This window comes from Symphalangus syndactylus, chromosome 6 (assembly GCF_028878055.3).
Source record: "Symphalangus syndactylus isolate Jambi chromosome 6, NHGRI_mSymSyn1-v2.1_pri, whole genome shotgun sequence".
Lineage (NCBI taxonomy): Eukaryota > Metazoa > Chordata > Mammalia > Primates > Hylobatidae > Symphalangus > Symphalangus syndactylus.
Window position 1 is genome coordinate 139,119,444 of NC_072428.2, and position 24,780 is coordinate 139,144,223.

Here is a 24,780-nt window from a genome sequence, read left to right on the forward strand (position 1 = left end):
TCTTAGGTTGGGATAGTTCAACAAGAATTTCCAAAATGAATAATGCCAAATATTTATTTGATTTGTTACCTTAAAGTAACACGTCCTAACCTTTCCGCAAATTCTAGGGGTGCACCTTACTTAGGGTATCAGTTTGTGTTTTTTCTGATAGTTGACCACGCTTTTGCTTGGCTCAAATATTTGTAAAAATAACCTCTCACCCTCCCCCCCCCAAAAAAGAAAAAACTAAAAACCAAAACCAAAAAACCCCAAACAAACCCAAACACAGAAAGAAACAAAACTGCAGATTTCTAGCGGGAAGAGTTTGCCAGCTTGTTGGACACAGACTGTGAGATGAGTGGGAAATGCAGAAAAGACAGAAAACAAAGCTTCAACTGCATACAGCACATTTAGTTCAATATGCCTCAGCACAGGCCGAGGAAAATGGGTCCTGCGGTTTATTCAAGATGCCTCGGGGCCTAAATGAGGGATGGACTGATTCACACTTGCTGTGATCTCAGCCTGGACCAAAGCTATAGAAGAGTCCTCGTGGGTGGCTGAGGACTTTCACCAGGCGGGCCCGGGAGGAGGAAGAGACCCCAGAGTCCCCAGGAGGGGAGGGCAGGCTTAGGAAAAAAAAAAAAAATCCTACAATCTTCACGTTTGTTCTGTCAAATTTAAAAGAGACTTTAAATCGTTCATCTAAGTTTCCCTGGCTTCTCCCTGGGTACACACGTATCCTTTTTACTTTCTCCAACTCAGTTCTGTGGTGCGTGGGAGGCGCTGCAACAGAGTCTCGGTCCGGACTGGAGCCCTGGCGAGGGCCGCCCCCGTTCCCCACGCAGCTTTCCCTCGCGAGGTTTCGCACTTTCCAGTGCGGTTCCTTCCCCCAGCCCTCCCGGCTCCCGCGTGGGACGCAGAGAGAGGTTGGGCGCCGCCCTGGCCCGGGAGTGGTTTACGCCTGATGCAGCCCGGCTGGAGGCCGTGGCACGCCCGCCCTGGCGTCAACTCCCGCGCCCCGCGTGAGGGTGGGTGGGCGCGCCTGGGTCCCGGACGCCGCGGGCGCTGAAGGCCTCGGGCGAGCGCGGGGCGGCGGCCGCCGGCGTGCGGTCCTACGGGCTGCAGGGGGCGCTGTGCGCGTCCTCAAGCTCGGCCGCCGAGTGCAGCTCTTTTTTAAAGGGCCAGCGGGGCACGTGGCTCGGGACGCAGTTCGCGGCCGCTCGGCAGTAGCTCCCAGGTTAGGCGGGTCCCGCTCCGCTTCCGCCGTCGCCGCCGCGCCGCCCCAGGCCCGACAGGCCGGGTCCAGGGACTGCAACCCAGCGAGGGACGCGGGCAGCCATGGCCGAAGCGGCGCCTGCCCGGGTAAGCGCCCTCGGCCCCGCGGACGCCCAGAAGGCCCAGGCCGCCGCCGCGTGAGCCCGCGCGAGGGACTCTGGCCGCGCGGGGCCACCGGGTGAGAGGGCCTTGCGCGCAGCCTCCACGCTCGTTGCCCCCGGCCCATCGCCCGGCCCGCTTCGAAGGCATTGACCGGGCGGCCCAAATGCCAGGCCCGGCGGGCGGGGCCCCGACGTCAGCGACTGACATTCGGCCCATCCGCGGCCTCTGCCAGGCCGGGCCCCAGAGTCACGCTCGGCGACGAGGAGGCCGCGCCTTAGAAGCATTGTCCCATTTGAGGCCTCGCGGCCCCCCCACAGCAGGCTGGGCGGGCAGGGGCCGCCAGCCCCACGGGACAGTAGCGGAGGCTGACATGGGAAGGGACAGGCCCAGGATCACGCATCTATTAGAGGCGGGAGCCTCACACCGGGGCAGGGATTTTGGAATTAGACACTTTAAAACGTCTCATATTCTACTTTTGCCAAAGAGAAAGATTGTGTCGTTTACAAGAGAGATTGCAGATTTTATTTAATTTTTTTTTTTGAGAGGGAGTCTCGCTCTGTTGTGCATGCTGGAGTGCAGTGGCACGATCTCGGCTCACTGCAAGCTCCGCCTCCCGGCTTCAAGGGATTCTCCTGCCTCAGCCTCCCAAGTAGCTGGGACTACAGGCGCCTGCTACCACGCCTGGCTAATTTTTCTATTTTTGGTAGAGACTGGGTTTCACTAGTTGGCCAGGCTGGTCTCGAACCCCTGACCTCGTGATCTGCCCGTTCCGGCCTCCCAAAGTGCTGGGATTACAGACGAGGGCCACCACGCCCGGCCATTTTAAAATTTTTTAATTAAAAAATTTTATATATGTGTGTGTGTGTATATATTTATTTACTTATTTATTTTTAGACAGGGTCTCACTCTCACCCAGGGTGGAGTGTAGTGGCGGGATCTCATCTCACTGCAACCTCTGCCTCTGCCTCCTGGGTTCAAGGTATTCTCCTGCCTCAGCCTTCCAATCCCAAGTAGCTGGGATTACAGGCGCAGGTGCCTGTCTCATTTATATCTATCTAACTGTCTATCTATCTGTCCAGATATGTATCTATATGAATAAGTTTATTCATAAGAATAAAGTGTATTTATAAGTATTCATATACAGAATTTTTCTCCTGGAGAAGGAAGAATCACATCAGTTTTTTTGGCATCTTCATCTATATAAACTAGGCCAGTTTAGCAGATTTTAGAATGTTGGTTTGATATAGTGCAGTATGTCCAATTGGGAGATTATAATCCTTTGGCCATTTATGACATACTGGAAAACGCTTGTAAAGAGCTCAATAGATGATACCTACTATTATTAATACACCTCAGTGAAGGTTTTGAAACCTTGATTTTTCTGGATACTTTTATTAAAGTAGAACTTCCTCTCCCTCCTCTTAGTGAGTGTGCTGAGCTTCTTTTTGGGTTCCCTGAGTGCAAGGGAGAGAAAAAGCGTTGGGGATTCTGCAGGTTTATAGCCCTGTTCCCTGGGAAGAGGGGGCCCTAGAAGGTGACATCATCCACTCCTCCTAACCTGGGGCTCACTGCTTCTCTACCTTTCAGATCACTCCTGTCCACCTGCTCCTCCCTTCTTGCAGCACTTGAGATGCCAAAAAACTCCCCAAAAGGGACAGATTTGCCCTGGACTCTTGTTAACCCATCCTATCACACTGTTGTTGTTTATAAGTGTTCCTATACAGAATTTTTCTCCTGGAGAAGGAAGAACCACATCAGTTTTTTCTTCATCTTCATCGTACATTTACTATGATAGGTGTTCAGTAATTGTTATTGAATGAATGAAGCAATTATAGATTACTAGTGCTAAGGAGGAAGGGGCAGTGAAAGTCTCTAGGATGCGTTGTCTAAGCTAGAATCTTAAAGACGAGAGAGACCCAGGCATATAGAGGATGCATATTGAGAGCTGATGTGAAGTTGGAGGAGGGCTGGGTGGGTCCTTGGAATCCACAGGAAGCTGGCATGGCTGGAGCACGGCAGGAACTGGATGGCTCAAGGTCAAGAGAGGTCGGCTGGGCCATGAAGAAGTCTAAATCTTATGCCAGGTACACTGGGAAGCTATCGAAGAGTTTTAAGCAGGGGACTGAAATGATCTATTTGTGTTTTTAAAAGATTACCAGGCCAGGAGCGGTGACTCACTGACTCACTCCTGTAATCCCAGCACTTCGGGAGGCTGAGGCGGGTGTATCACAAGGTCAGGAGTTTCAGACCAGCCTGGCCAATATGGTGAAAGCCTGTCTCTACTGAAAATACAAAAATCAGCTGGGTGTGGTGGTGGGCATCTGTAGTCCTAGCTACTCGGGAGGCTGAGGCAGGAGAATTGCTTGAGCTTGGGAGGTGGAGGTTGCAGTGAGCCGAGATTGCGCCACTGTACCCCAGCCTGGGCGACAGAGCAAGACTGTGTCTCAAAAAAAAAAAAAAAGATTAACAATTATTCTGTGGAAAGTGTATTGTTGGGGAGAAGGCTGGAAGTAGGGGAGATGGCTGGAACTGGGGGAGAAGGCTGGAAGTGCGGAAATCAGGTGGGCAGGACCGCAGTGGCCCAGGCCAAGCAAGGTGATGGGAACTTGGACTAGGCACTGGCAATGGAGAAGGACAAACATGGATGGATTTGAGGTAATTTTGGAAGTTAGGACCTGATGGTGATTTAACCATGAAGGATGAATGAAATTGAGGAGTGAGATATTGATTTGTCTCTCCAACAAGGCTTTTAGCAGCACCAACCAGGACTGTGCCCATTGCACATGCACAGTGAGAGATTGTGAATCAGATACCAGGGTAAGCTGAGGCACTTGAGAAGCTTTTTCCAAGGCACTGAAGGACAACGGAATAAAAGAGGTGGAGGTTAAAAAAAGGCCATATGAACTATTTATACCATATCCCTGAGCCGGAACCATCACCATAATCACTGTCATTGTCTCAGTCTGCTCAGGCTGCTCACCTGGTTCCCGGCAGGGCTCTTTTCCTGGTTTGCAGACGGCTGCCTTCTCCTTGTATCCTTACATGGCATACAGCAAGATCATCTCCCTTGTGTCTCCTCTTACAAGGGCACTAATCCTATTTATGAGGGCTCTGCCTTCATGGCCTAATTGCCTCCCAGAAGCTCCACCTCCAAATGCCACATATTGGGGATTAATGCTTCAGCAGATGGATATTGAAGGAGACACAAACATTCATTCCATAGCAGTCATCGTCATCTTAGCCCTGCAACATGGGGCTCATGTTTATTATCTGTGCTGTGCTACCCGTTGTACTAAGTGCTTTGTACACAGATTTTTCTTAATTCTGTCAGTGCTATTGTATAGGTACTATTATTATCTCCATTTTCTAGATAGGGAGGGGAAGTTGGAAGCTGTTGAAAACACCTTGCCCACAGTTGGCCAGCTTGTGAGTGGCAGAGCTGAGTTGCACCTGGGCTGTCCACTGGAGAGTCATGTTCTCTGTGCCACAAAGCCTTGTCCCTTCATTTTTAGAAGAGGAGACCGAGACCCAAGAAGGGGAGTCACTCGTTTGAGGCTGCACGTGGTTGCTCAAGCCTGTGGGGCATGCCCTGTCTCCATAGCTAGTGTATAGGACAGGAGCTGGGGCTGTTTTTTTTTCCACTTTCCCACTTGCTGACACGTTGGTCCACCACTATCTCTTGTAGCAGTTAGGCTGGATTCCTAACTGATACCCTAGCCTCTCCTTCTCCCCCAGTCTGCTGCTAACTCAGGAGCCCAGATGGGACTTTACCATGGCAGGTGTCATTTCTGAAGTGTGTTTTTGAGGTGGAAGTTTTGATTGTGTAATTCTCATAACATCTCTCTTTTCTCTTCTTGTGAGCAGGCCCCAGAGACAGACAAGCACACAGAGGACCAGAGTCCTTCGACACCCTTGCCCCAGCCAGCTGCTGAGAAGAACTCGTACCTCTACTCCACGGAAATCACACTGTGGACGGTGGTGGCCGCCATTCAGGCCTTGGAGAAGAAGGTGGATTCCTGCCTGACCCGCTTGCTGACTCTGGAGGGGCGCACAGGGACAGCTGAGAAGAAGCTGGCCGACTGCGAGAAGACAGCTGTGGAGTTCGGGAACCAGCTGGAGGGCAAGTGGGCCGTGCTGGGGACCCCGCTCCAGGAGTACGGGCTGCTGCAGAGGCGGCTGGAGAACGTGGAGAACCTGCTGCGCAACAGGAACTTCTGGATCTTACGGCTGCCCCCGGGCAGCAAGGGGGAGTCCCCCAAGGTAGCCCTGGGACACCCTGGGGTGGGGGAGCTCGAGGGGCTGAGCCTGTGAACATGTGGGTGAGTGAGTGCGACACTTATGGTTCCAGGTGCCTGTGACCTTCGATGATGTGGCCGTGTATTTCTCTGAGCTGGAGTGGGGCAAGCTGGAGGACTGGCAGAAGGAGCTCTATAAGCACGTGATGAGGGGCAACTATGAGACGCTGGTCTCCCTGGGTAAGGCCATGGAGGGAGGATCTGGGCCTGTGTCCACAGGTTGTCTGTGGACAGTCTGTGTCTTTGCTTTGGCTTTTGATACTTTGGGCATCTCTGCATCTCTGTGGGCATCTGGGGGTCCAGCTCTTCCTCATTTCTTGTTCTGTGCACAGATTATGCCATCTCCAAACCGGACATCCTCACCCGGTTAGAGAGGGGAGAGGAGCCTTGTCCTGACCGGTGGGGCCAGGAGAAGGGGAATGAAGTAGAGGTGGGGCATCCAAGGATGTTGGACACTGGTAAGTATAGGAGCAAGATGTAGGGGGTGGGGCACCAGGGGCTAGCTGCACCATCGCCTACCCTCTCGGGCTTCCCAGACAATCAGGGAGGGCAGGAAGGGAGCATAGACCATTAACCCAAAGTGAGACCACTCTGTACAAGGACACCCTGGGCAGGAGTGGGTGGCAGGCTTAGAGCCATAGGGTTTCTATATCTGTCGGAGATGGACCATCACACTCACGTTACGTGGTTTTGATGACCGAATGATAAATGTTAACCATGTACATACTGATCACTTTATAATAGTGGGGACTGGCCGGGCTCAGTGGCTCATGCCTGTAATCCCAGCATTTTGGGAGGCTGAGGTGGGCGGATCATGAGGTCAGGAGATCGAGACCATCCTGGTTAACATGGTGAAACCCCGTCTCTAGTAAAAATACAAATAATTAGCCGGATGTGGTGGCGGGCGCCTGTAGTCCCAGCTACTCAGAGGCTGAGGCAGGAGAATGGCGAGAACCTGGGAGGCGGAGCTTGCAGTGAGCCGAGATTGCGCCACTGTGCTCTAGCCTGGGTGACAGAGCAAGACTTCGTCTAAAAAAAAAAATAATGGGGACTTATTAATAGTAATAACCTCCACCAGCAGCACTGCTGCCTCCTGGCATCTTCAGGTGTGTCCATGTCCCCGCTATTGCTTGTGCCCCCCGTTGCAGTCCCACAACTCCAGCCTGTGGCAGGAAGGCCTGTCATGTGCTGGCTCCTATTTGTGTATGTGGCCTTTGGTAGGAGGGCCAGGCATGCCCTGTCCTTGTAGCTGGTACATAGGACAGTGGTTCCAAAGGGGACTGCACATCACAATCCTCTGGGGGGCTTTTTTTTTTTTCAATTAAATTTTAATAAAGTGGAATAGCCCAGTGAATCTCCAAATGATCGTCACCCAAACTCAACACTCTGCTGGGTTTTGCCACATTCGCTTCATCCATCTGTTTTTTCCCTTTTCCTGAACAATGACCACAATACCATGGTCACACCCACAGAATATCAGAATATCATCTAATACCATCTAATACCTACCTTTGTTTTGTTTTCCCCAGTTGTCTCAAAAACGTTTTCTATAGGTCTTTGGATCCTAATTGTAATATACTCTAGTCCACATTTTACATTTGGTTTATGTCTCTGAAGTATGTAAAAAAAACTTGTGAAAATCCCCCCAGTCTTTTTCAACAGCGTTATAGAGATACAATTCATATGCTATATATAATTCACCTGTTAAAGTGTACAATTGAGTACTTTTTAAAAAAATTTCAACTTTTAATTTGGATATAGGCGTACACCTGCGGGTTTGTTACATGGGTATATTGTGCCCAGGTAGTGAGCATAGTACCCAAGTTTTTCAGTCCATTCTCCCCTCTTTCCCTTCCCCCTGTACTCCACAGTGTCTGTTTTTGCCAGGTTGTGTCAATGTGTGCTCATTGTTTAGGTCCCAGTTATAAGTGAGAACATGCAATATTTGGTTTTCCGTTCTTGCATTAGTTCACTTAGGATTATGGCCTTCAGCTTCATGTTACTGCAAAGGACATGATTTCATTCATTTTTATGGCTATGTAGTATTTCATGGTGTAGATGTACCACATTTTCTTTATTCAGTCCACCACTGATGGACACCCAGGTTGATTCCATGTCTTTGCTATTGTGAATAACATTGTGATGAACATAGGTGTGCATGTATATTTTTGGTATAATGATCTATTTTCCTTTGGGTATATACCCAGTAACAAGATTCCTGGGTCAAATGGTAGCTCTGTTCTAAGTCCCTTGAGAAATCTTCAAACTGCTTTCCACAGTGGCCGAACTAACTTACATTCCCATCAACAGTGTACAGGCATTCCCTTTTCTCTGCAGCCTCGCCAGCATCTGATGGTTTTTTTTTTTTTTTTTTTTTGAGGTGGAGTCTCGCTTTGTCGCCCAGGCTGGAGTGCAGTGGTGCGATCTCCTCTCACTGCAAGCTCCGCCTCCCAGGTTCACGCCATTCTCCTGCCTCAGCCTCCCCAGTAGCTGGGACTACAGGTGCCCGCCACCGGGCCCGGCTAATTTTTTGTATTTTTAGTAGAGACAGGGTTTCACCGTGCTAGCCAGGATGGTCTCGATCTCCTGACCTCGTGATCCACCTGCCTCGGCCTCCCAAAGTGTTGGGATTACAGGCGTGAGCCACCACGCCTGGCCTATCTGATGGCTTTTGAGTTGTTAATAATCACCATTCTGACTGGTGTGAGATGGTATCTCATTATGGTTTTGATTTACATTTCTCTGATGATTAGTGATGGTGAGCATTTTTTCATGTCTGTTGGCTGCTTGCATGTCTTCTTTTAAGAAATGTCTGTTCATGTCCTTTGCTCATTTTTTGCTTGTTGATTTAAGTTCCTTATAGATGCTGGATGTTAGACCTTTGTCAGATGCATAGTTTCCAGATATTTTCTCCCATTCTGTAGGTTGTCAGTTTACTCTGTTGGTAGTTTCTTTTGCTGTGCAGAAGCTCTTTAGTTTAATTAGGTCCCACTTGTCAATTTTTGTTTTTGTTGCAGTTGCTTTGAGGACTTAGCCAAAAATTCTTTGCCAAGGGCAGTATCAAGGAGGGATTTCCTAGGTTTTATTCTAGAATTTTTATAATTTGAGGTCTTACATTTAAATCTTTAATCCATCTTGAGTTACTTTTTGTATATGGTGAAAGGTAGGGGTCTAGCTTCATTCTTCTGCACGTGTCTACCTAGTTACCCCGGCAACATTTATTGAATAGGGAGTCTTTTCACCATTGCCTTTTTTTTTTAGTCACACTACAGGTGCACGCCACCATATCCGGCTAATTTTTGTATTTTTTTGTAAAGACAGAGTTTCACTATATTGCCCAGGCTGGTCTCAAACTCCTGGGCTCAAGCAGTCCACCTACTTTGGCCTCCCAAAATGCTAGTCAGCCTTTTTAGTTACCCTGAAATTCAGTCTGCACTGAAAAGGCTGAATGGATGCTTAATTCTTTCCTTTATCAGTTTCAGAATGAATGAAGAGAGCTGCCTTAGTAGCCTCCAAAAGTGACCCTTGACTTGGGCTTCTTTTTTTTCCTGAGTGTTATTGTGACTTCACAGATGGTTGGATATTTCATATGTGCTAGGCCTTTGCAGCCATGATTTTCCTGCTTAAACTGTCCCATCTTTAGCTAGTGGGAGCCTCTTTTTTAAGTTGGCCCATAGGTTATTCTGATGTGACCTCAGTGGCTTTCAGACGCCACAAGATGTGCCAGATTTATGTGTGTGTTTCTTGCTCCAGACCTGGAATCAAAATGTCTCTGGATTTTTTATTTCTTTTGGTGAGGAGTGGTATTTAGAGATTACAATGTGAGTGTTAATTGTTGCTGATTTTTGGCACTACTTCTAGGCCTGTTCAGAAAATACATATTTTTGGAAAGAAAAAAGAAATCATGAGTTTATACATGGATATTTCTAATTCAAATTTAATGTTCTTTGATTTTTTTTTTTTTTTTTTGAGACGGAGTCTTGCTCTATCGCCCAGGCTGGAGTGCAGTGGCACGACCTTGTCTCACTGTAATCCCTGACTCCTGGGTTCAAATGATTTTCGAGCCTCAGTCTTTGGAGTAGCTGGGACCACACGTGTGCGCCACCACGCCTGGCTAATTTTTGTATTAGCAGAGGCAGGGTTTCATCATGTTGGCCAGGCTGGTCTCTAACTCCTGACCTCAAGTGATCCACCCTCCTCAGCCTTCCCAAGTGTTGAGATTACATATGAGCCACTGTGCCTGGCCCCAATGTATCTTTGAGATGTAATCCTGGAAGTTGGATTTCTGGGTCAAAAGGTAAATGAATATGTTATCTGGGGAGAATTTATCTCCAAATTCCCCTCCATAGGGCTCGTATCATTTGCATTCTAGTCTGTGTTGTGAAAAAGGTTCTCTTGCCAACAGAGGATGTGGGCAAACTTGTAGGATTCTTTTCAGTCAAATAGTAAGCAGTGTGTCAGTGTAGTTTTAATGGCATCTCTCTTACTGAGTGTGGATGAGTTTTTTTTTTTTCCTTTAGAACTCTTTCTATTTTAATCTCTAATTTTTATGGGTACATAGTAGGTGTACATATTTATGGGGTACATGAGATATTTTGATACAGGCATACAATGTGTAATAATGACATCAGGGTAAATGGGATATTCATTACCTCAAGCATTTATTATTTATTTGTGTTATAAACATTCCAATTATACTCTTTTAGTTATTATAAAATTACAATTAAATTATTGTTGACTGTAGTCACCCTGTTATGCTGTCACATACTAGATCTTATTCATTCTATTTAAGTATATTTTTTACCCGTTAACCATCTCTACTTCACCCCTCGCACCTTCCCCCAACCCTTCCCAGCCTTCGGTAACCATCATTCAACTTCTCTGTCTCCATGAGTTCAATTGTTTTACTATTTAGCTTCCACAAATGAATGAGAGCCTGCAAAGTTTGTCTTTCTGTGCCTGGCTTATTTCACTTAACATAATGTCCTCCAGTTCTACCCATGTTGTTGCAAATGACGGGATCTCATTCTTTTTTTATAGCAGAATATTACTCTATTGTGTATATGTACCACATTTTCTCTGTCCATTTGTCTGTTGATGGACACTTAGGCTGATTCCAAATCTTGACTATTGTGAATAATGCTGCAATAAACATGGGAGTGCAGATACCTCTTTGATACACTGATTTCCTTTCTTTTGGGTATATAGTTAGCAATGGGGTTCTGGGTCATGTGGTAATTCTGCTTTTAGTTTTTCTGAAGCACCTCTATACTGTTCTCCATAGTGGTTGCACTAATTTACATTCCCACCAACAGTGTATGAGGGTTCCCTTTTCTCCACATCCTCGCCAGCATGTGTTATTGCCTGTCTTTTGGATAAAAGACATCTTAACTGGGATGAGATGATATGTCATTGTAGTTTTGATTTGCATTTCTCTGATGATCGATTATGTTGAGCACTTTTTCATATACCTGTTTGCCATTTGTACTTTTTTTTTTTTTTTTTTGAGGCAGGGTCTCACTCTGTTGCCCAGATGTGACAGGTGTGCAGTGGCACAATCAGAGCTCACTGCAACCCAATCTCCTGGGTTCAACCCATTCTCCCACCTCAGCCTCCAAGTAGCTGGGACTAGAGGCATGTGTCACCACGCCCAGCTAAGTTTTGTATTTCTTGTAGAGATGGAGTTTTGCCATGTTGTCCAGGCTGATCTTGAACTCCTGGACTCGAGCAATCATCCTGTCGCAGCCTTCCAAAGCACTGAGATTACAGGCATGGGCCACCATGCCCAAGCTGGTCTTTTGAGAAATATCTATTCAGATCTTTTGCCCATTTTTAATCAGATTATTTTTAAATTTGGTTATTAGATTTTTTCCTATAGATTTGTTTGAGCCCCTTAGATATTATGGTGATGAATCCCTTGTCAGATGAATAGTTTGCGAATATTTTTTCCCATTCTGTGGGGTGTCTTTTCACTTTGTTGATTGATTCCTTTGCTGTGCAGAAGATTTTTAACTTGGTGTGATCCCATTTGTTCATTTTTTGCTGTGGTTGTCTGTGCTTTAGGGTATTACTCAAATCTTTCCCTAGACCAATGTCCTGGAGAGTTTCCCGAATGTTTTCTTGTAGTAGTTTGATAGTTTGAGGTCTTATATTTAAGTTTTTAATCTATTTTGATTTGATTTTTGTATATGATGAGAGCTAGGAGTTTAGTTTTATTTTTCTGCGTATGGATATTCAGTTTTCCTGGCACCATTTATTGAAATAACTGTCCTTATTCCAATATATGTTCTTTTTTTTTTCTTTTCTTTTCTTTTTTGAGATGGAGTTTCACTCTGTCACCCAGGCTGGAATGTGGTGGCACAATCTTGGCTTGCTGCAACCTCCGCCTCGTGGGTTCAAGCAATTCTTCTGTCTCAGCCTCATGAGTAGCTGGGACTACAGACGCCTGCCACCACTCCCGGCTAATTTTTGTATTTTTAGTAGAGACGGGGTTTCACCATATTGGTCAGGCTGGTTTTGAACTGCTGACCTCAGGTGATCCACCCACCTTGGCCTCCCAAAGTGTTGGGATTACAGGCGTGAGCCACTGCATCTGGCCTAATATGTGTTCTTGACACCTTTGTCAAAAATGAGTTCGCTGTAGATGTATGGGTTTATTTCTGGGTTCCCTCTTCTATTCTATTGTTCTATTTGTCTGTTTTTATGCCATTACCATGCTGTTTTGGTTACCGTAGATCTGTAGTATAATTTGAAGTCAGGTAATAGATTCCTCCAGTTTTGTTCCTTTTGCTTAGGATGGCTTTGGCTATTTCAGGTTTTTCATGGTTCTGTATAAACTTTAGGATTATTTTTTCTGTGAAGAATGTCTTTGATATTTTGATAGGAATTGCATTGAGTCTGTAGATTGCTTTGTGTAGTGTTAACATTATAACTAATTCATTCTTCTAATCTATGAACATGGAATATCTTTCCATTTTTTGGTGTCCTCTTCAATTTCTTGCATTAATGTTTCATAATTTTCGTTCTAGACACTTTTACTTCTTTTGTTAAGTTTTTTCCTAGGTATTTTATATTATTGATAGCTATTGTAAATGGGATTATTTTCTTGATTTCTTTTTCAGATTGCTCACTGTTGGCATATAAAAAGGCTACCGATTTTGTATGTTGATTCTGTATGCTGCAATTTTGCTGAATTTATCGGTTCTAATAGGTTTTTTTGGTGGAGTCTTTAGGTTTTTTTTTTTTTTTTTTTAGACGGAGTTCCGCTCTGTTGCCCAGGCTGGAGTGCAGTGGCGCAATCTTGGCTCACTGCAAGCTCCGCTTCCCAGGTTTGCGCCATTCTCCTGCCTCAGCCTCCTGAGTAGCTGGGACTACAGGCGCCCGCGACCACGCCCGGCTAATTTTTTTGTGTTTTTTTTTAGTAGAGACGGGATTTCACTGTGTTAGCCAGGATGGTCTCGATCTCCTGACCTCAGGTGATCCGCCCGCCTTGGCCTCCCAAAGTGCTGGGGTTACAGGCATGAGCCACCGTGCCTGGCATAGGTTTTTCTAAATATAAAATCATATAGTCTGCAAACAAGGATAATTTAACTTCTTCCTTTCCATTGTGGATGCTCTTTATTTCTTTCTCTTGTCTGCTCTAGCTAGGACTTCCAGGATTATGTTGAATAACAGTGGTGAAATTGCATCCTTATCTTGTTCATCCTTGTCTTGTTCCAGATCTTAGAGGAAAGGCTTTCAGTTTTTCCCCTGTTCAATATGATACTGGCTGTGCATCTGTTGTATATGGGTTTTATGGTGTTGAAGTATATTCCTTCTTTACCCATTTTTTGGATTTTTTTAATCATGAAAGTATGTTGAATTTTATCAAATGCTTTTTTAGCATCAATTGAAATGATCCTGTGGTTTTTGTTCTTCGTTCTGTTGGTAAGATGTATCACATTCATTGATTTGCAGAGGTTGAATGATTCTTCCATCCCTGCCTGGGATAAATCCCACTTGGTCATGATGAAAGATCTTTTTAATGTGTTGTTGAATTTGGTTTGCTAGTATTTTGTTGAGGATTTTTGCATCAATGTTCATCAGGATATTGGCCTGTAGCTTTCTTTTTTAGATGTGTCTTTGTTTGGTTTTGGTGTCAGGATAATACTGGCCTCATAGAATGAGTTTAGAAATATTCTCCCCTCCTTTATTTTTCAGAATAGTTTGAATAGCATTGGTATGAATTCCTCTTTAAATGTTTGGTAAAATTCAGCAGTGAAGCCATTATGTCCCTGGCTTTTCTTTGCTGGGAGGCTTTTTATTGCAACTTTGATCTCATTACTTGTTATTGGTCTGTTGAGGTTTTGGATTTCTTCATGGTTGAATCTTGGTAGGTTGTCTATGTCTAGGAATTTATCATTTCTTCTAGGTTTTTCAATTTATTGGCATATAGTCCTGGGAGGTGGAGGTTGCAGTGAGCCAAGATCACACCATTGCACTGAGACTCTGTCTCAAAAAAAAAAAAAAAAAAAATTGGTTCATCTAGACTTTCTACTCAAGATATGAGTCGCTTACACAGTACAATTACAGTATTATAATATTCTGTTTGTGTACTTACTATTACCAGTGAGTTTTGTACCTTCAGATGTTTTTTTTTAATTGCTTATTAATGTCCTTTTCTTTCTGATTGAAATACTCCCTTTAGCATTTCTTGTAGGACAGGACTGGTGTTGATGAAATCTCTCAGCTTTTGTTTGTCTGAGAAAATCTTCATTTTTCCTTTATGTTTGAAGGATATTTTTGCTGGATATATTATTCTAGGATGAAAGCTTTTTGCCTTCAGCACTTTTATTTTTAGTTTTTTGGAGACAGAGTCCCTCTGTTGCCCAGGCTGGAGTGAAGTGGCACAGTCTTGGCTCACCGCAACCTCTGCCCCCCAGGTTCAAGTGATTCTCATGCCTCAGCCTTCCAAGTAGCTGTGACTACTGGCATGTGCCACCACATCTGCCTAATTTTTTGTATTTTTAGTAGAGACGGGATTTCGCTGTATTGGCCAAGCTGGTCTCAAACTCCTGAGCTCTGGCAGTCCGCCCACCTCAGCCTTCCAAAGTGCTAGGATTACAGGCATGCGCCATCACGCCTGGCGCTTCAGGACTTTATGTCATGCCACTCTCCCGGGCGCGGTGGCTCACACCTGTAATCCCAGCACTTTGGGAGGCCAAGGCGGGTGGATCACGAGCTCAGGAGATTGAGACCATCCTGGCTAATACGGTGAAATCCTGTCTCTACTAAAAATACAAAAAATTAGCCGGGCGAGGTGGCGGGCGCCTGTAGTCCCAGCTACGCGGGAGGCTGAGGCAGGAGAATGGCGTGAACCCGGGATGCGGAGCCTGCAGTGAGCCGAGATCGCGCCACTGCACTCCAGCCTGGGTGACAGAGCGAGACTCCGTCTCAAAAAAAAAAAAAAAAGAAATAAAAGATTTGTAGATTATCAAGCTGAAACCTGGGAACTTTGGCAGGTATTGTTTCTGTGAGTCCAGTTTTTTTTTTTTTGGAGTCATAGTTTCTCTCTTGTTGCCCAGGCTAGAGTGCCATGGCTCGATCTTGGCTCACTGCAACCCCCATCTCCCGGGTTCAAGTGATTCTCCTGCCTCAGCCTCCCAAGTAGCTGGGATTACAGGTGTGTGCCACCATGCTTGGCTAATTTTTTTGTATTTTTAGTAGAGATGGGGTTTTGCCATGTTGGTCAGGCTGGTCTTGAACTCCTGACCTCAAGTGATCCACCTGCCTCAGCCTCCCAAAGTGCTGGGATTACAGGCATGAGCCACTGTGCCCGGCCTGTTTTTGGGAGTCCAGTTCTTTCATCCCTCTATGGCCAATGCCTGCCTACTCCGGGCACTGGTTGTCAACACCACGGTCTACTCTTTTTTTTTTTTTTATTCCCATTTTACAGATAAACTTTAAAATTTATTATTTATTTATTTTTTGTTCTGAGTGCTATACTCTTGTGTGTCGTCACTTGTAACAGCTGAGCTCATGGCATTTTCTGGGAGACAGTGCTGCTGTCTCTCCTGCCATTCTTTCTTTTTTTTTTTTTTTTTTTGAGACGGAGTCTCGCTCTGTCGCCCAGGCTGGAGTGCAGTGGCGCAATCTCAGCTCACTGCAGGCTCCGCCTCCCAGGTTCACGCCATTCTCCTGCCTTAGCCTCCCGAGTAGCTGGGACTACAGGTGCCCGCCACCACGCCCGGCTAATTTTTTGTATGTTTAGTAGAGACGGGGTTTCACTGTGTTAGCCAGGATGGTCTCGATCTCCTGACCTCGTGATCCACCTGCCTGCCCTCCCAAAGTGCTGGGATTACAGGCATGAGCCACTGCACCTGGCCCTCTCCTGCCATTCTTTCAAAATCATCTTCAATGAGGTTGCCTTCTTGGCCTGTGCTTCCCTTTATTCATCTGGGGGCACTGGAGGCCAAGGGGCTGTGTGGGGTTTTCACCTGATGGAACTGATGGAAGTGGCATTTTTGGAGAGGCCTGGGACTGCCCCAACTAGGAGCACCGCTGGCTTGCAGGCTGCTTGATCCTGGGGGTGCTGCCCCTTTGCCAGTGCTGTCCCCCAAATCCAACTGCAGCAGAATCTGGCTCTTCTTCCCAATATTTAAAAAATTATTCTTAATTTTTTTTTTTTTTTGGCAGGGTCTTGCTCTGTCGCTCAGGCTGGAGTGGTGCAATCATAGCTTACTGCAGCCTCAACTTCCTGGGCTCAAGTGATCCTCCCACCTCAGCCCCCTGAGTATCTGGAACTACAGGCATATGCCACCACACCCAGCTTATTTTTGTATTTTTTTTGTAGAGGCAGGGTTTCACCATGTTGCCTATACTGGTCTCAAACTCCTGAGCTCAACCAATTCTCCCACCTTGGCCTCCCAAAGTGTTGGGATTACAGGCATGAGCCACTGCGCCCGGCCTTATTTTCAATTCTTAGTGGCTCATGAACAGTCAGGATTCATATTTTCACTTGGACCGTTCTGTTTCTCATTCTTTGCTGAGGCTTCATCTTGCTCAGTCACCACCTTGTGATGCTTGGGGCTGTTTAGTAGGATGGATGAGTGTTTCTCTTTGTTGTAGGAAGGATCCAAAGATGAAACTTCAGAGGATGATCCACTGAAATTTTAGGATCTGCTGATGAAGCAACCGTCTTTAGGCTTGTCATGAAAGTAACATTTTTAGGGGCAGTGTAACCCGTTGGTTTATAACTCTCCCGTACATAAGGGGAGTCGGTAGCAGTGTTAGCAGGCACAGACTCAATTGGATTATTATTTTTCACCACCATTTCACCTTTTGATAACCTTCTAGCTGGTTTTACCTCTTCTCTTAGAAGAGAACCTCAGTTGAGGTAGAGTGGACAGGACCCCACTTGGGTTACTTTTTATTTATTTATTTATTTATTTATTTATTTATTTATTTATTTGAGACAGGGTCTGGACCCTTTGCCCAGGTTGGAATGCAAGTGGCACAATCATGGCTCACTGCAGCCTCATACTCCTGGGCTCAAGCCATCCTCCTGCCTCAGCCTCCCAACTAGTGGGGACTGCAGTCATGTGCCACCACACTCGGCTTTTGGTTGTTGTTGTTGTTGTTGTGTTTTTTTTTTTTTTTTTTTTTTTGAGATGGAGTCTTCACTGTGTCGCCCAGGCTGGAGTGCAGTGGTGCGATCTCGGCTCACTGCAAGCTCCGCCTCCCGGGTTCACGCCATTCTCCTGCCTCAGCCTCCTGAGTAGCTGGGAGTACAGGCGCCCGCCGCCACGCCTGGCTAATTTTTTGTGTTTTTAGTAGAGATGGGGTTTCACCGTGTTAGCCAGGATGGTCTTGATCTCCTGACCTTGTGATCCACCAGCCTTGGCCTCCCAAAGTGCTGAGATTACAGGCGTGAGCCACTGCGCCCGGTCTGGTTGTTCTTTGATCTCTGACAAGGCATTGTTCTCTGGATGCTTAAGTTTAGGAAGATCCAGCGTGGTAAATTCCAACCCAGGTTTGGAGGTAGAGCCACTTTTTCCATGATTCTGGGTTTCTTGTCTGCTCCATTCTGATCTGATGCCCATCCAATTTCAAATTCCTCTTAGCATCAAGTGGACAAACGATGTGAGCCATTTGCTGATTTCATCTCTGATGGTAGCATTCTGTCAGCTCTCTGTCAGCCTTTTGCTCATCATAGTTTTTTTCTCATCATCTTTTTTTGCTTAAAAAATCAGAGCTTTGGCCGGGCGCAGTGGCTCACTCCTGTAATCCTAGCACTTTGGGAGGCCAAGAGGGTGGATCACAAGGTCAGGAGTTCAAGACCAGCCTGGCCAAGATGGTGGAACCCCATCTCTACTTTAAAAATACAAAAATTAGCCGGGCGTGGTGGTGGGCGTCTGTAATCCCTGCTACTCGGGAGGCTGAGGCAGAGAATTGCTTGAACCTGGGAGTCGGAGTTTGCAGTGAGCCAAGATCGTGCCACTGCACTCCAGCCTGGGCGACAGAGTGAGACTCCACCTCGAAAAAAAAAAAAAAATTCAAAAAAAAAATCAGAGTTTGATTTCTTGTGTGAGAGGACAAGTGCTCATTTCGGGGCTTTACCATTTGAAAGTCTTGCTAACAGCTAGGTTGGTTACGATCACTCTGGGAGGCGGGCACTGATTAAACATGTATATAGACCCGGGTTCTAAGAAGTAGGCATAGGGGTGGAGTTATCTTGAAAGACAACTTCTGAGGGGAAAACCTTGACGCTCCTAACGCCATATCTTCAGTTGTGTTTCTGCCCTGCCTTGGGTCCCTTATGCCATAAGAGCAGCTTGGAGGAGGAGGAGGAGGCCTGACCATGGGAGGTGGTGACCACCCCACTGGCTGGTGGGACAGGCATGGTGTTTCTCCTTCCTGCCTTAAAATGCCAGATTCTGTCATGACCTGCCTGGTGATCATTACCATGAATTCCTGTCTGCTGAATTCCTGTGCTGCAGTTTCCTTCTCTGGGACATGAGGCTTTAGACTGGAATCTAGCTGCCAGGTATTCAGTGGGGTCCACCTCACTATCATGCCCTGTGCTGGAGCCGAGGCCCCAGGATCGCAGTGACTCTGACTTTCCCTAGAGGGTCCCTGGTCATCTGGGCAGGAGACCTCCATGTTGTGCTCAGTGTCACTGATTTGCATTCTCCAGGCCTCCCTCCATATCCAGAGCACCTCACCAGCCCACTCAGCCCTGCCCAGGAGGAGCTGAAAGAAGGGCAGGCCCCCAAGCAGCAGCAGGACTCAGAAGCGAGAATGGCCCCAGCCGGGCCAGAAGCAGGTGAGTGAGGACAGTGAGGCGGCAGGATAAACAGTGTCCCGAGGCAGCACGCGATTACCAAGCGATGGTGCTGAGGAAAAGCACTGGAAGCGTGGGGCTGGGAGAGAGGGCTGGGAGACTGGTTGGGCTGGGCTGGACGGGCTTTCTGGGAAAGAGGCCCCTGTGACAGGCCTAAAAGAAGGTAGGTTTTGGCATTTTCAGTGAGAGAAAACAGTCTGTATAGAGGGGTGGGTTCCTCTGCGTGTTGGGGGCCTGGGCACATGGGTCCGATGGAGTGAGAGGAGGGGGTAGATGGGTGTGTTGTGCCTCCCCAGGGTTTTTACGAGGGTCCCATCCACGGGGCAGTGTGTGTCCTGTGTCTAGTGCGGCGCCAGCGTGGTGTTTCTCAGCAAACACCCTCTTTCTGAAGACCTACTGGGAACTCTGGCTTTAGTCATCCTTCCAGACTTCTTTGTCTGCTTTTATTTAAAGGCAGTCCCTGCCTGTCCTTTCACAAAAATGTATATCAGGGCATTTAGCGGAACACTTGGCAAACAGTCCAGAGCTCTATTCTCTGTCGAGTGTTCCTCTGCAGGGCTGGCTCCTCCGCCCGGTCCTGCCGCTGACCCGACTTTCAGTCTCTAGTTGCTTTCTCTGCAGTGATTTCTGGGTATCTTCCCCACTGGATCATCCTCCCTTCCCTGGGTTTCTCTTTCCAGCCAGTGTGTAAGTCTGGGCTCTGCTCATGGAGTTGGAGAGATGGGACCCTCTTAGGTGGGAAGGCAATGTTCCTGCCACATTGCAGACCTGGAACGGTGTCCGGGAGCCTCCCAACCCTCTGTTCTTTTCAGGCTCATCAAGGTGACAGCTGCTGAAGGACAAGTCATTAGCACTGGCCTGCAGGAGTATTGGGGACGTGGCCTTCATAGCTCTTGTCTCACCTCTGAAGCCCTCTGGACAGAAGCCCTAGGCCTCCTTTCTCTGACAGGGAATTGCGCACGTCCAGGGCTGCTGGGGAGATGGCTGTGCACGCTGCAAGCTGCGGGTGTCCTGCAGCCGGTGTTGGGAGAGGCCCTCGCGGAGTCTTTCTCACATGGCCCCCAGCTAGCACCAGCAGTTTATCCTTGATTAAGCCAGAAGGAGAGTCTTTAGATGGGGAGTCTCCAACCTCCCCCGCCAGGGACATCCTGCCAGGCATGGGGCCAGGGGAAGAAGGGCGGAGGCACCTGTGGCCGCAGCAGAGCCCCACAGGAGCGTGGGGGCTTTTGGGAGTGGGGTGGGGTTGGGGTTGGGTGGTGGGACCTGGTGAGGGGCTTCCTCCTGAGGGTTCTTTCCCTCCTTCTCCAGCTGCTATCTCCCTGGGGACTGTGGGGACCCAGATCAGTCTGGGGTCCTTCCTGGTCTTTCCGTATCGTGGTCTGGTCTGGCCTGGCTGGAAAGGCAGTGCATGAAAACCCAGGCATCAGATCCCAGGCATGTAGTCTGATGATGATGGAAAAGCTGTTCACGTGGTCTTGGTGTGGCTGGGCTCCCAGCCCAGGTCCACAGTCTGTGTCCCTCTGCCTAGAGTCTGTGCTTCCCTGAGAGGGCAGGGTGCCAGGACACTCCCTCACATTAGGGACCCCTGAGAGCTGGGTGCTGAGACCTGGGGTCTCAGGTCTCCAGCACATTGTTGTGATCACCTGCCACTGCCTTGGTTGTCCTTGTCACTGCTGTCCCAGCAGCTCCTAGGCTCCACCCAACCTGGGAGTTGAGTGAGACTCACACAGACCCAGGCAGGAATCTCAGGTCCCAGTGCCTCCTCTCTGTCACCAGTGAGTGTAGTGACAGGCAGGTCACGGACGCTCTGTGCGGATTTGTCATGTGGATGAGCAGCTGAGCATGGGTACAGCACTCACCACTTCTAGTCCACAGAGGCCTCTTACGGTGGTCTGGGGGCATCCAGGGCCTCTGGGGCTCATTGTCTTTCACAGATGGTAACTAGTGTCACCAGAACTCTTGGGGGTGGGGTCCTGCCACCCTCTCTGCTGTGCCCAGGGTCTCTGCTTCTGTGTTCCACTCCAGCTGACCCCTGACCTCCGGGCTCCCTGGCTCCTGGCCTTGCAGTTTGATCTCCCCTCCCCTGATGTCCTTAGCTGGACCTCCAGGAATGAGGCAGATGACAACAATCAGGACTGAGTGACCGTGTGAGGCAGTGCCTGTGTGGGGGGCTCAGTGAGCAGGACCCCCGCAATGTGCTGTGAGCACTGTGGGAAGACAGGGCCCGGGCTGAGGCTGGAAGCCAGGACTGGGCCGAGTGACCTGGGGGACAGGGTGCTGAGGTCCACTTGGAAACCAACATAGACTCCTTTTGCCAGGTGGTGGTGTGGCCATCAAGACAGAGGCACAGTCTGAAGACGAGATGACTCCTGAGCGGCTCTTTCTGGGGGTGTCCCGAGGCCAGACCGAGTGTAGAATCCCACAAGGGCCCAGGAACAGGCCTGGGGGCCCCAGCCGTCATCAGGCCCAGGGCGTGCCCAGGGTGCGGGCAGGGGAGCCTCGGCCACCGGGGGTCGGCGGGGAGATGCCCCGAGTCCTCTCCCGCCGGCGGCAGCGGGCATTCCCCTGCCCCGACTGCGGGCAGAGCTTCCGCCTGAAGATCAATCTGACGATTCATCAGCGGACCCACGTGGAGGAGGGGCGGCAGGAGGCCCCCGGCCACTCGCCCACCAACTGCAGGGACAGCCAGGCCACGCTGGAGCCGGGGGAGGTGGTGGTGCCCGGCCCTGTCATCCGCTGGCTCCCCGAGGAGCCTGAGGGTCGCCACTCCGTGGCAGGGGGCCGTGCATTGGTGGGGCGGCGGCCTGCAGCCAGCAAGATGTACCACTGCAGCGAGTGCCTGCGCTTCTTCCAGCAGCGCAAGAGCCTGCTGCTGCATCAGCGCCTGCACACCGGCAACGGCCAGGGCTGGCCCGCCTGCCCCTACTGCGGCAAGGCCTTCCGCCGGCCCTCGGACCTCTTCCGGCACCAGCGCATCCACACCGGTGAGCGGCCCTACCAGTGCCCCCAGTGTGGCCGGACCTTCAACCGGAACCACCACCTGGCTGTGCACATGCAGACCCACGCCCGAGGCCAGGCGGGCCCACACTTGCCTGCCACCCCTGCCCGCCACGGGAGCCTGCACCTGCCCTGGCCCAGCCGGACGGAGGAGGGCTGACCAGGCAGGAGCCCACAGGGGACCCCTAGCGGGATCTCTCCCCTGTGCCTGACGCGGGTTCTTCCTCTTCCTGGGATGGAGAGAGGTTTGTTGTTTTTACCCATTCAAATGGGAAGCTAGCCGCCCTTCTGGTGACAGTGTGTGTGACCAGGTGCTTTCTCTTTCCTGTTTGCACTCTTCGCTGCCTTTTCTGCATTCCTGACTTGTAAAAGATTCCTTAAGGCTTAGGGATGCCTTATTTTTGGTAGGGCCTCTGGTAGGTACCACAGCCAAGAGGACCAGAGATCATGGCCCTTCCAGTATGGGGGCGATAGAGACATCGCGGACCTGGGATTTTTGTTTTGTGCAGAGATCTCCTGCCTGCTGTCACCATGAGAAACAGTGGAGCGGATGGATGGCCTGAAGAAAGGGCCCTGGAAAGTTTTCTACTTTGCTATTTTGAAACTTTTTTCCCCTTGTTATAGAGACTTTCAAGTGCTTTTGTAAATGTGTGTAGTTGCTAACGGAACTTTGCCTTTTGCAAAGTCGGAAAGAGCTGGCTTTTCCATGTGGGGCTTGCAGAGCTGGAAGGGGAGCTACCTCCACCAGCCTGTGGGTCTTTTTTTTTTTTTTTAAGATGGAGTTTCACTCTTGTTGCCCAGGCTGGAGTGCAATGGTACAGTCTCCGCTCACTGTAACCTCCGCCTCTTGGGTTCAAGTGATTCTCCTGCCTTAGCCTCCTGAGTAGCTGGGATTACAGGCACGTGCCACCACTCTTGGCTAATTTTTGTATTTTTAGTAGAGACAGGGTTTCATCATGTTGTCCAGACTGGTCTCGAACTCCTGACCTCAGGTGACCCGCCCACCTTGGCCTCCTGAAGTGCTGGGATTACAGGCGTGAGCCACCACTCTTGGCCCAGCCTGTGGGTTTTGATGGGGATGTCTTAGCTGCTGTCTTGGAAGCACAGTGTCTCCCCATGTGTGTGTTTCTTGGCCCAGAGTGACTCCCAGTATTCTTAGTCCTTCCCCACGGGATAGTCACATCCATTATTTACTTTTGTTGTCAGCTGGGAGGGGAAACTGAAGCCTGGACACTTCTCCCCAAGGGCTCAGTGTTCATGGGTAAGACCCATTGACTGGACCCCAGAAAGCACCCTGAGGGGCAGTGCAGAGAGAGCCCAGGAAGCCCCTCCACTAGAGGAGGCCCTTGGTCTGGCTGAGGACCACGTCCACCCTGGGCTTCCAGGCCTGCTTTTCACATTGAAGGCGGGACAGTCTCCTCTCAAAGGAGTTGTCCCTTGAGCACTTTGAGCTCTGGGGCAGAGTTGGGCTAGGAGATCTGGGTGAATCCTTTAGTCACGGCTAGTCTCATGTTCCTCTTCTGTCAAAGGGGGTCACGGCCCCAGTGTGTCCTACCTCAGAGTTGTCAGGGTCAAATTAACAGGCACTGGGACAAATATGAAGCCTAGCTTTGTGCTTCCTTTCAAATTCAGGGCCTCCTTTCTACTCCATTCCAGCTTTTTTTCCTGTCAGAATCCCTCAGGAAGGACCTTTATCTTCTGGAGTGAGTGGCAGTTCCACCGGGTTCAGTGAAAGACTCGCCCACGGGGCTCTGTTCCCCAGGAGTCCTTTGTATTTTGGTGAACAAGTTCTTACCGCATGAGATTCGGACTGTAGAAGTTCAGGCAATAATATCAGGCCTCATGGGGAAGTCTGGAGGTCAGCTGGCTTCTGGTGTCTCTCATCACACCACTGCGGGTGCTGCCTGTAGAGCAGCTTTGGTGTGGGTGACCCTGAAGCTGGAGTGATGGGACCCCAGCTATCTTTGTTTTTTACTGCCTTGTCTGGCACTGTGGCCACCCTTCAGGGCTGCTTCTGGGGGCCTTGGTCCCTGGATGTGCCATTTCCTTGCCCTTCTGACCCTCACACTTCTTCCAAAGTCTTGAGCAGAGTTGGGGGCCAATGGTAGCATTGCTGTCATCTCTGGGAGGAGGGTGAGTGTATAAGTCAGTGACAGTTCAGCCAGGCTCCCTTGGGTTTGGGAAGAGGCACTGCCCTTCTGTGCTGTGGATCCTGCTTGTCTGCCCTGGAGTCCTCCCACCCTTGCCAGGAGCTTCACTAATCAGAGACGGGCTGTCAGCAAGAGCTCAGACAGGATGTGGTGCAAGTGCAGGTGCACGAGTTTAACCCTCAGCTGCAGGAGCTAGTCTCAGGTGTTCTGGGGATACCTCAGGCTAAGAATTTTGCCGACTTTCTGGGCTTGTTTGGCTAATGCCAAATGCCCCTGCTTAAATATCACAAGGTGCTGATACTCCTTTTTTCTTTTTTTCATAGCAATGTGCTCAAACTTTGAGCAAGGTCTTGTGAGTTTGCCTAGCACTCAGACGTGTTTAAGTAACGTTCTTTACATTGAAACAAGTCAACCGAAGCTTTGTGGTGCAGGAGCTGAGGGTGCCCCAGACTCGGTGGGAGCCCTGGTTGGGCCCCAAACTCCCCCACCAGGGTCCTCGGCTTCCTCATTTGTGAAATAAATGGGTGGGCCACGACGTTAATAAGCCCAAGAGAACTGTGAAGGTGGTAGTCCCTTGCCCTAATTGGTGCTCAATAAACTTGGCATAAACGAGTGCGTGCGCGTGATCTGGTTTCTGCTCTCTGGGAGGTGAGTGGCCGTG

The 24,780-nt window shown here is 49.0% G+C and overlaps 1 protein-coding gene across 2 annotated transcripts; it reads left to right on the forward strand.

Annotated features, from left to right (window-relative positions):
- Nucleotides 1–1,110: 1,110 nt before the first annotated feature.
- On the forward strand, nt 1,111–24,731 carry ZNF783 (zinc finger protein 783). Of its 2 annotated transcripts, XM_055284439.2 has the most exons (6): nt 1,111–1,341; nt 5,221–5,616; nt 5,705–5,831; nt 5,984–6,109; nt 18,826–18,954; nt 21,291–24,731. In XM_055284439.2, the coding sequence occupies exons 1-6, from the start codon at nt 1,318–1,320 to the stop codon at nt 22,127–22,129; spliced, it is 1,641 nt and encodes a 546-aa protein (XP_055140414.1). In that variant the 5' UTR covers nt 1,111–1,317; the 3' UTR covers nt 22,130–24,731. The 2 variants fall into 2 exon arrangements, with proteins under 2 accessions (XP_055140414.1, XP_055140415.1); XM_055284440.2 differs by lacking the exon at nt 5,984–6,109.
- The last annotated feature ends 49 nt before the right edge of the window (nt 24,732–24,780 follow it).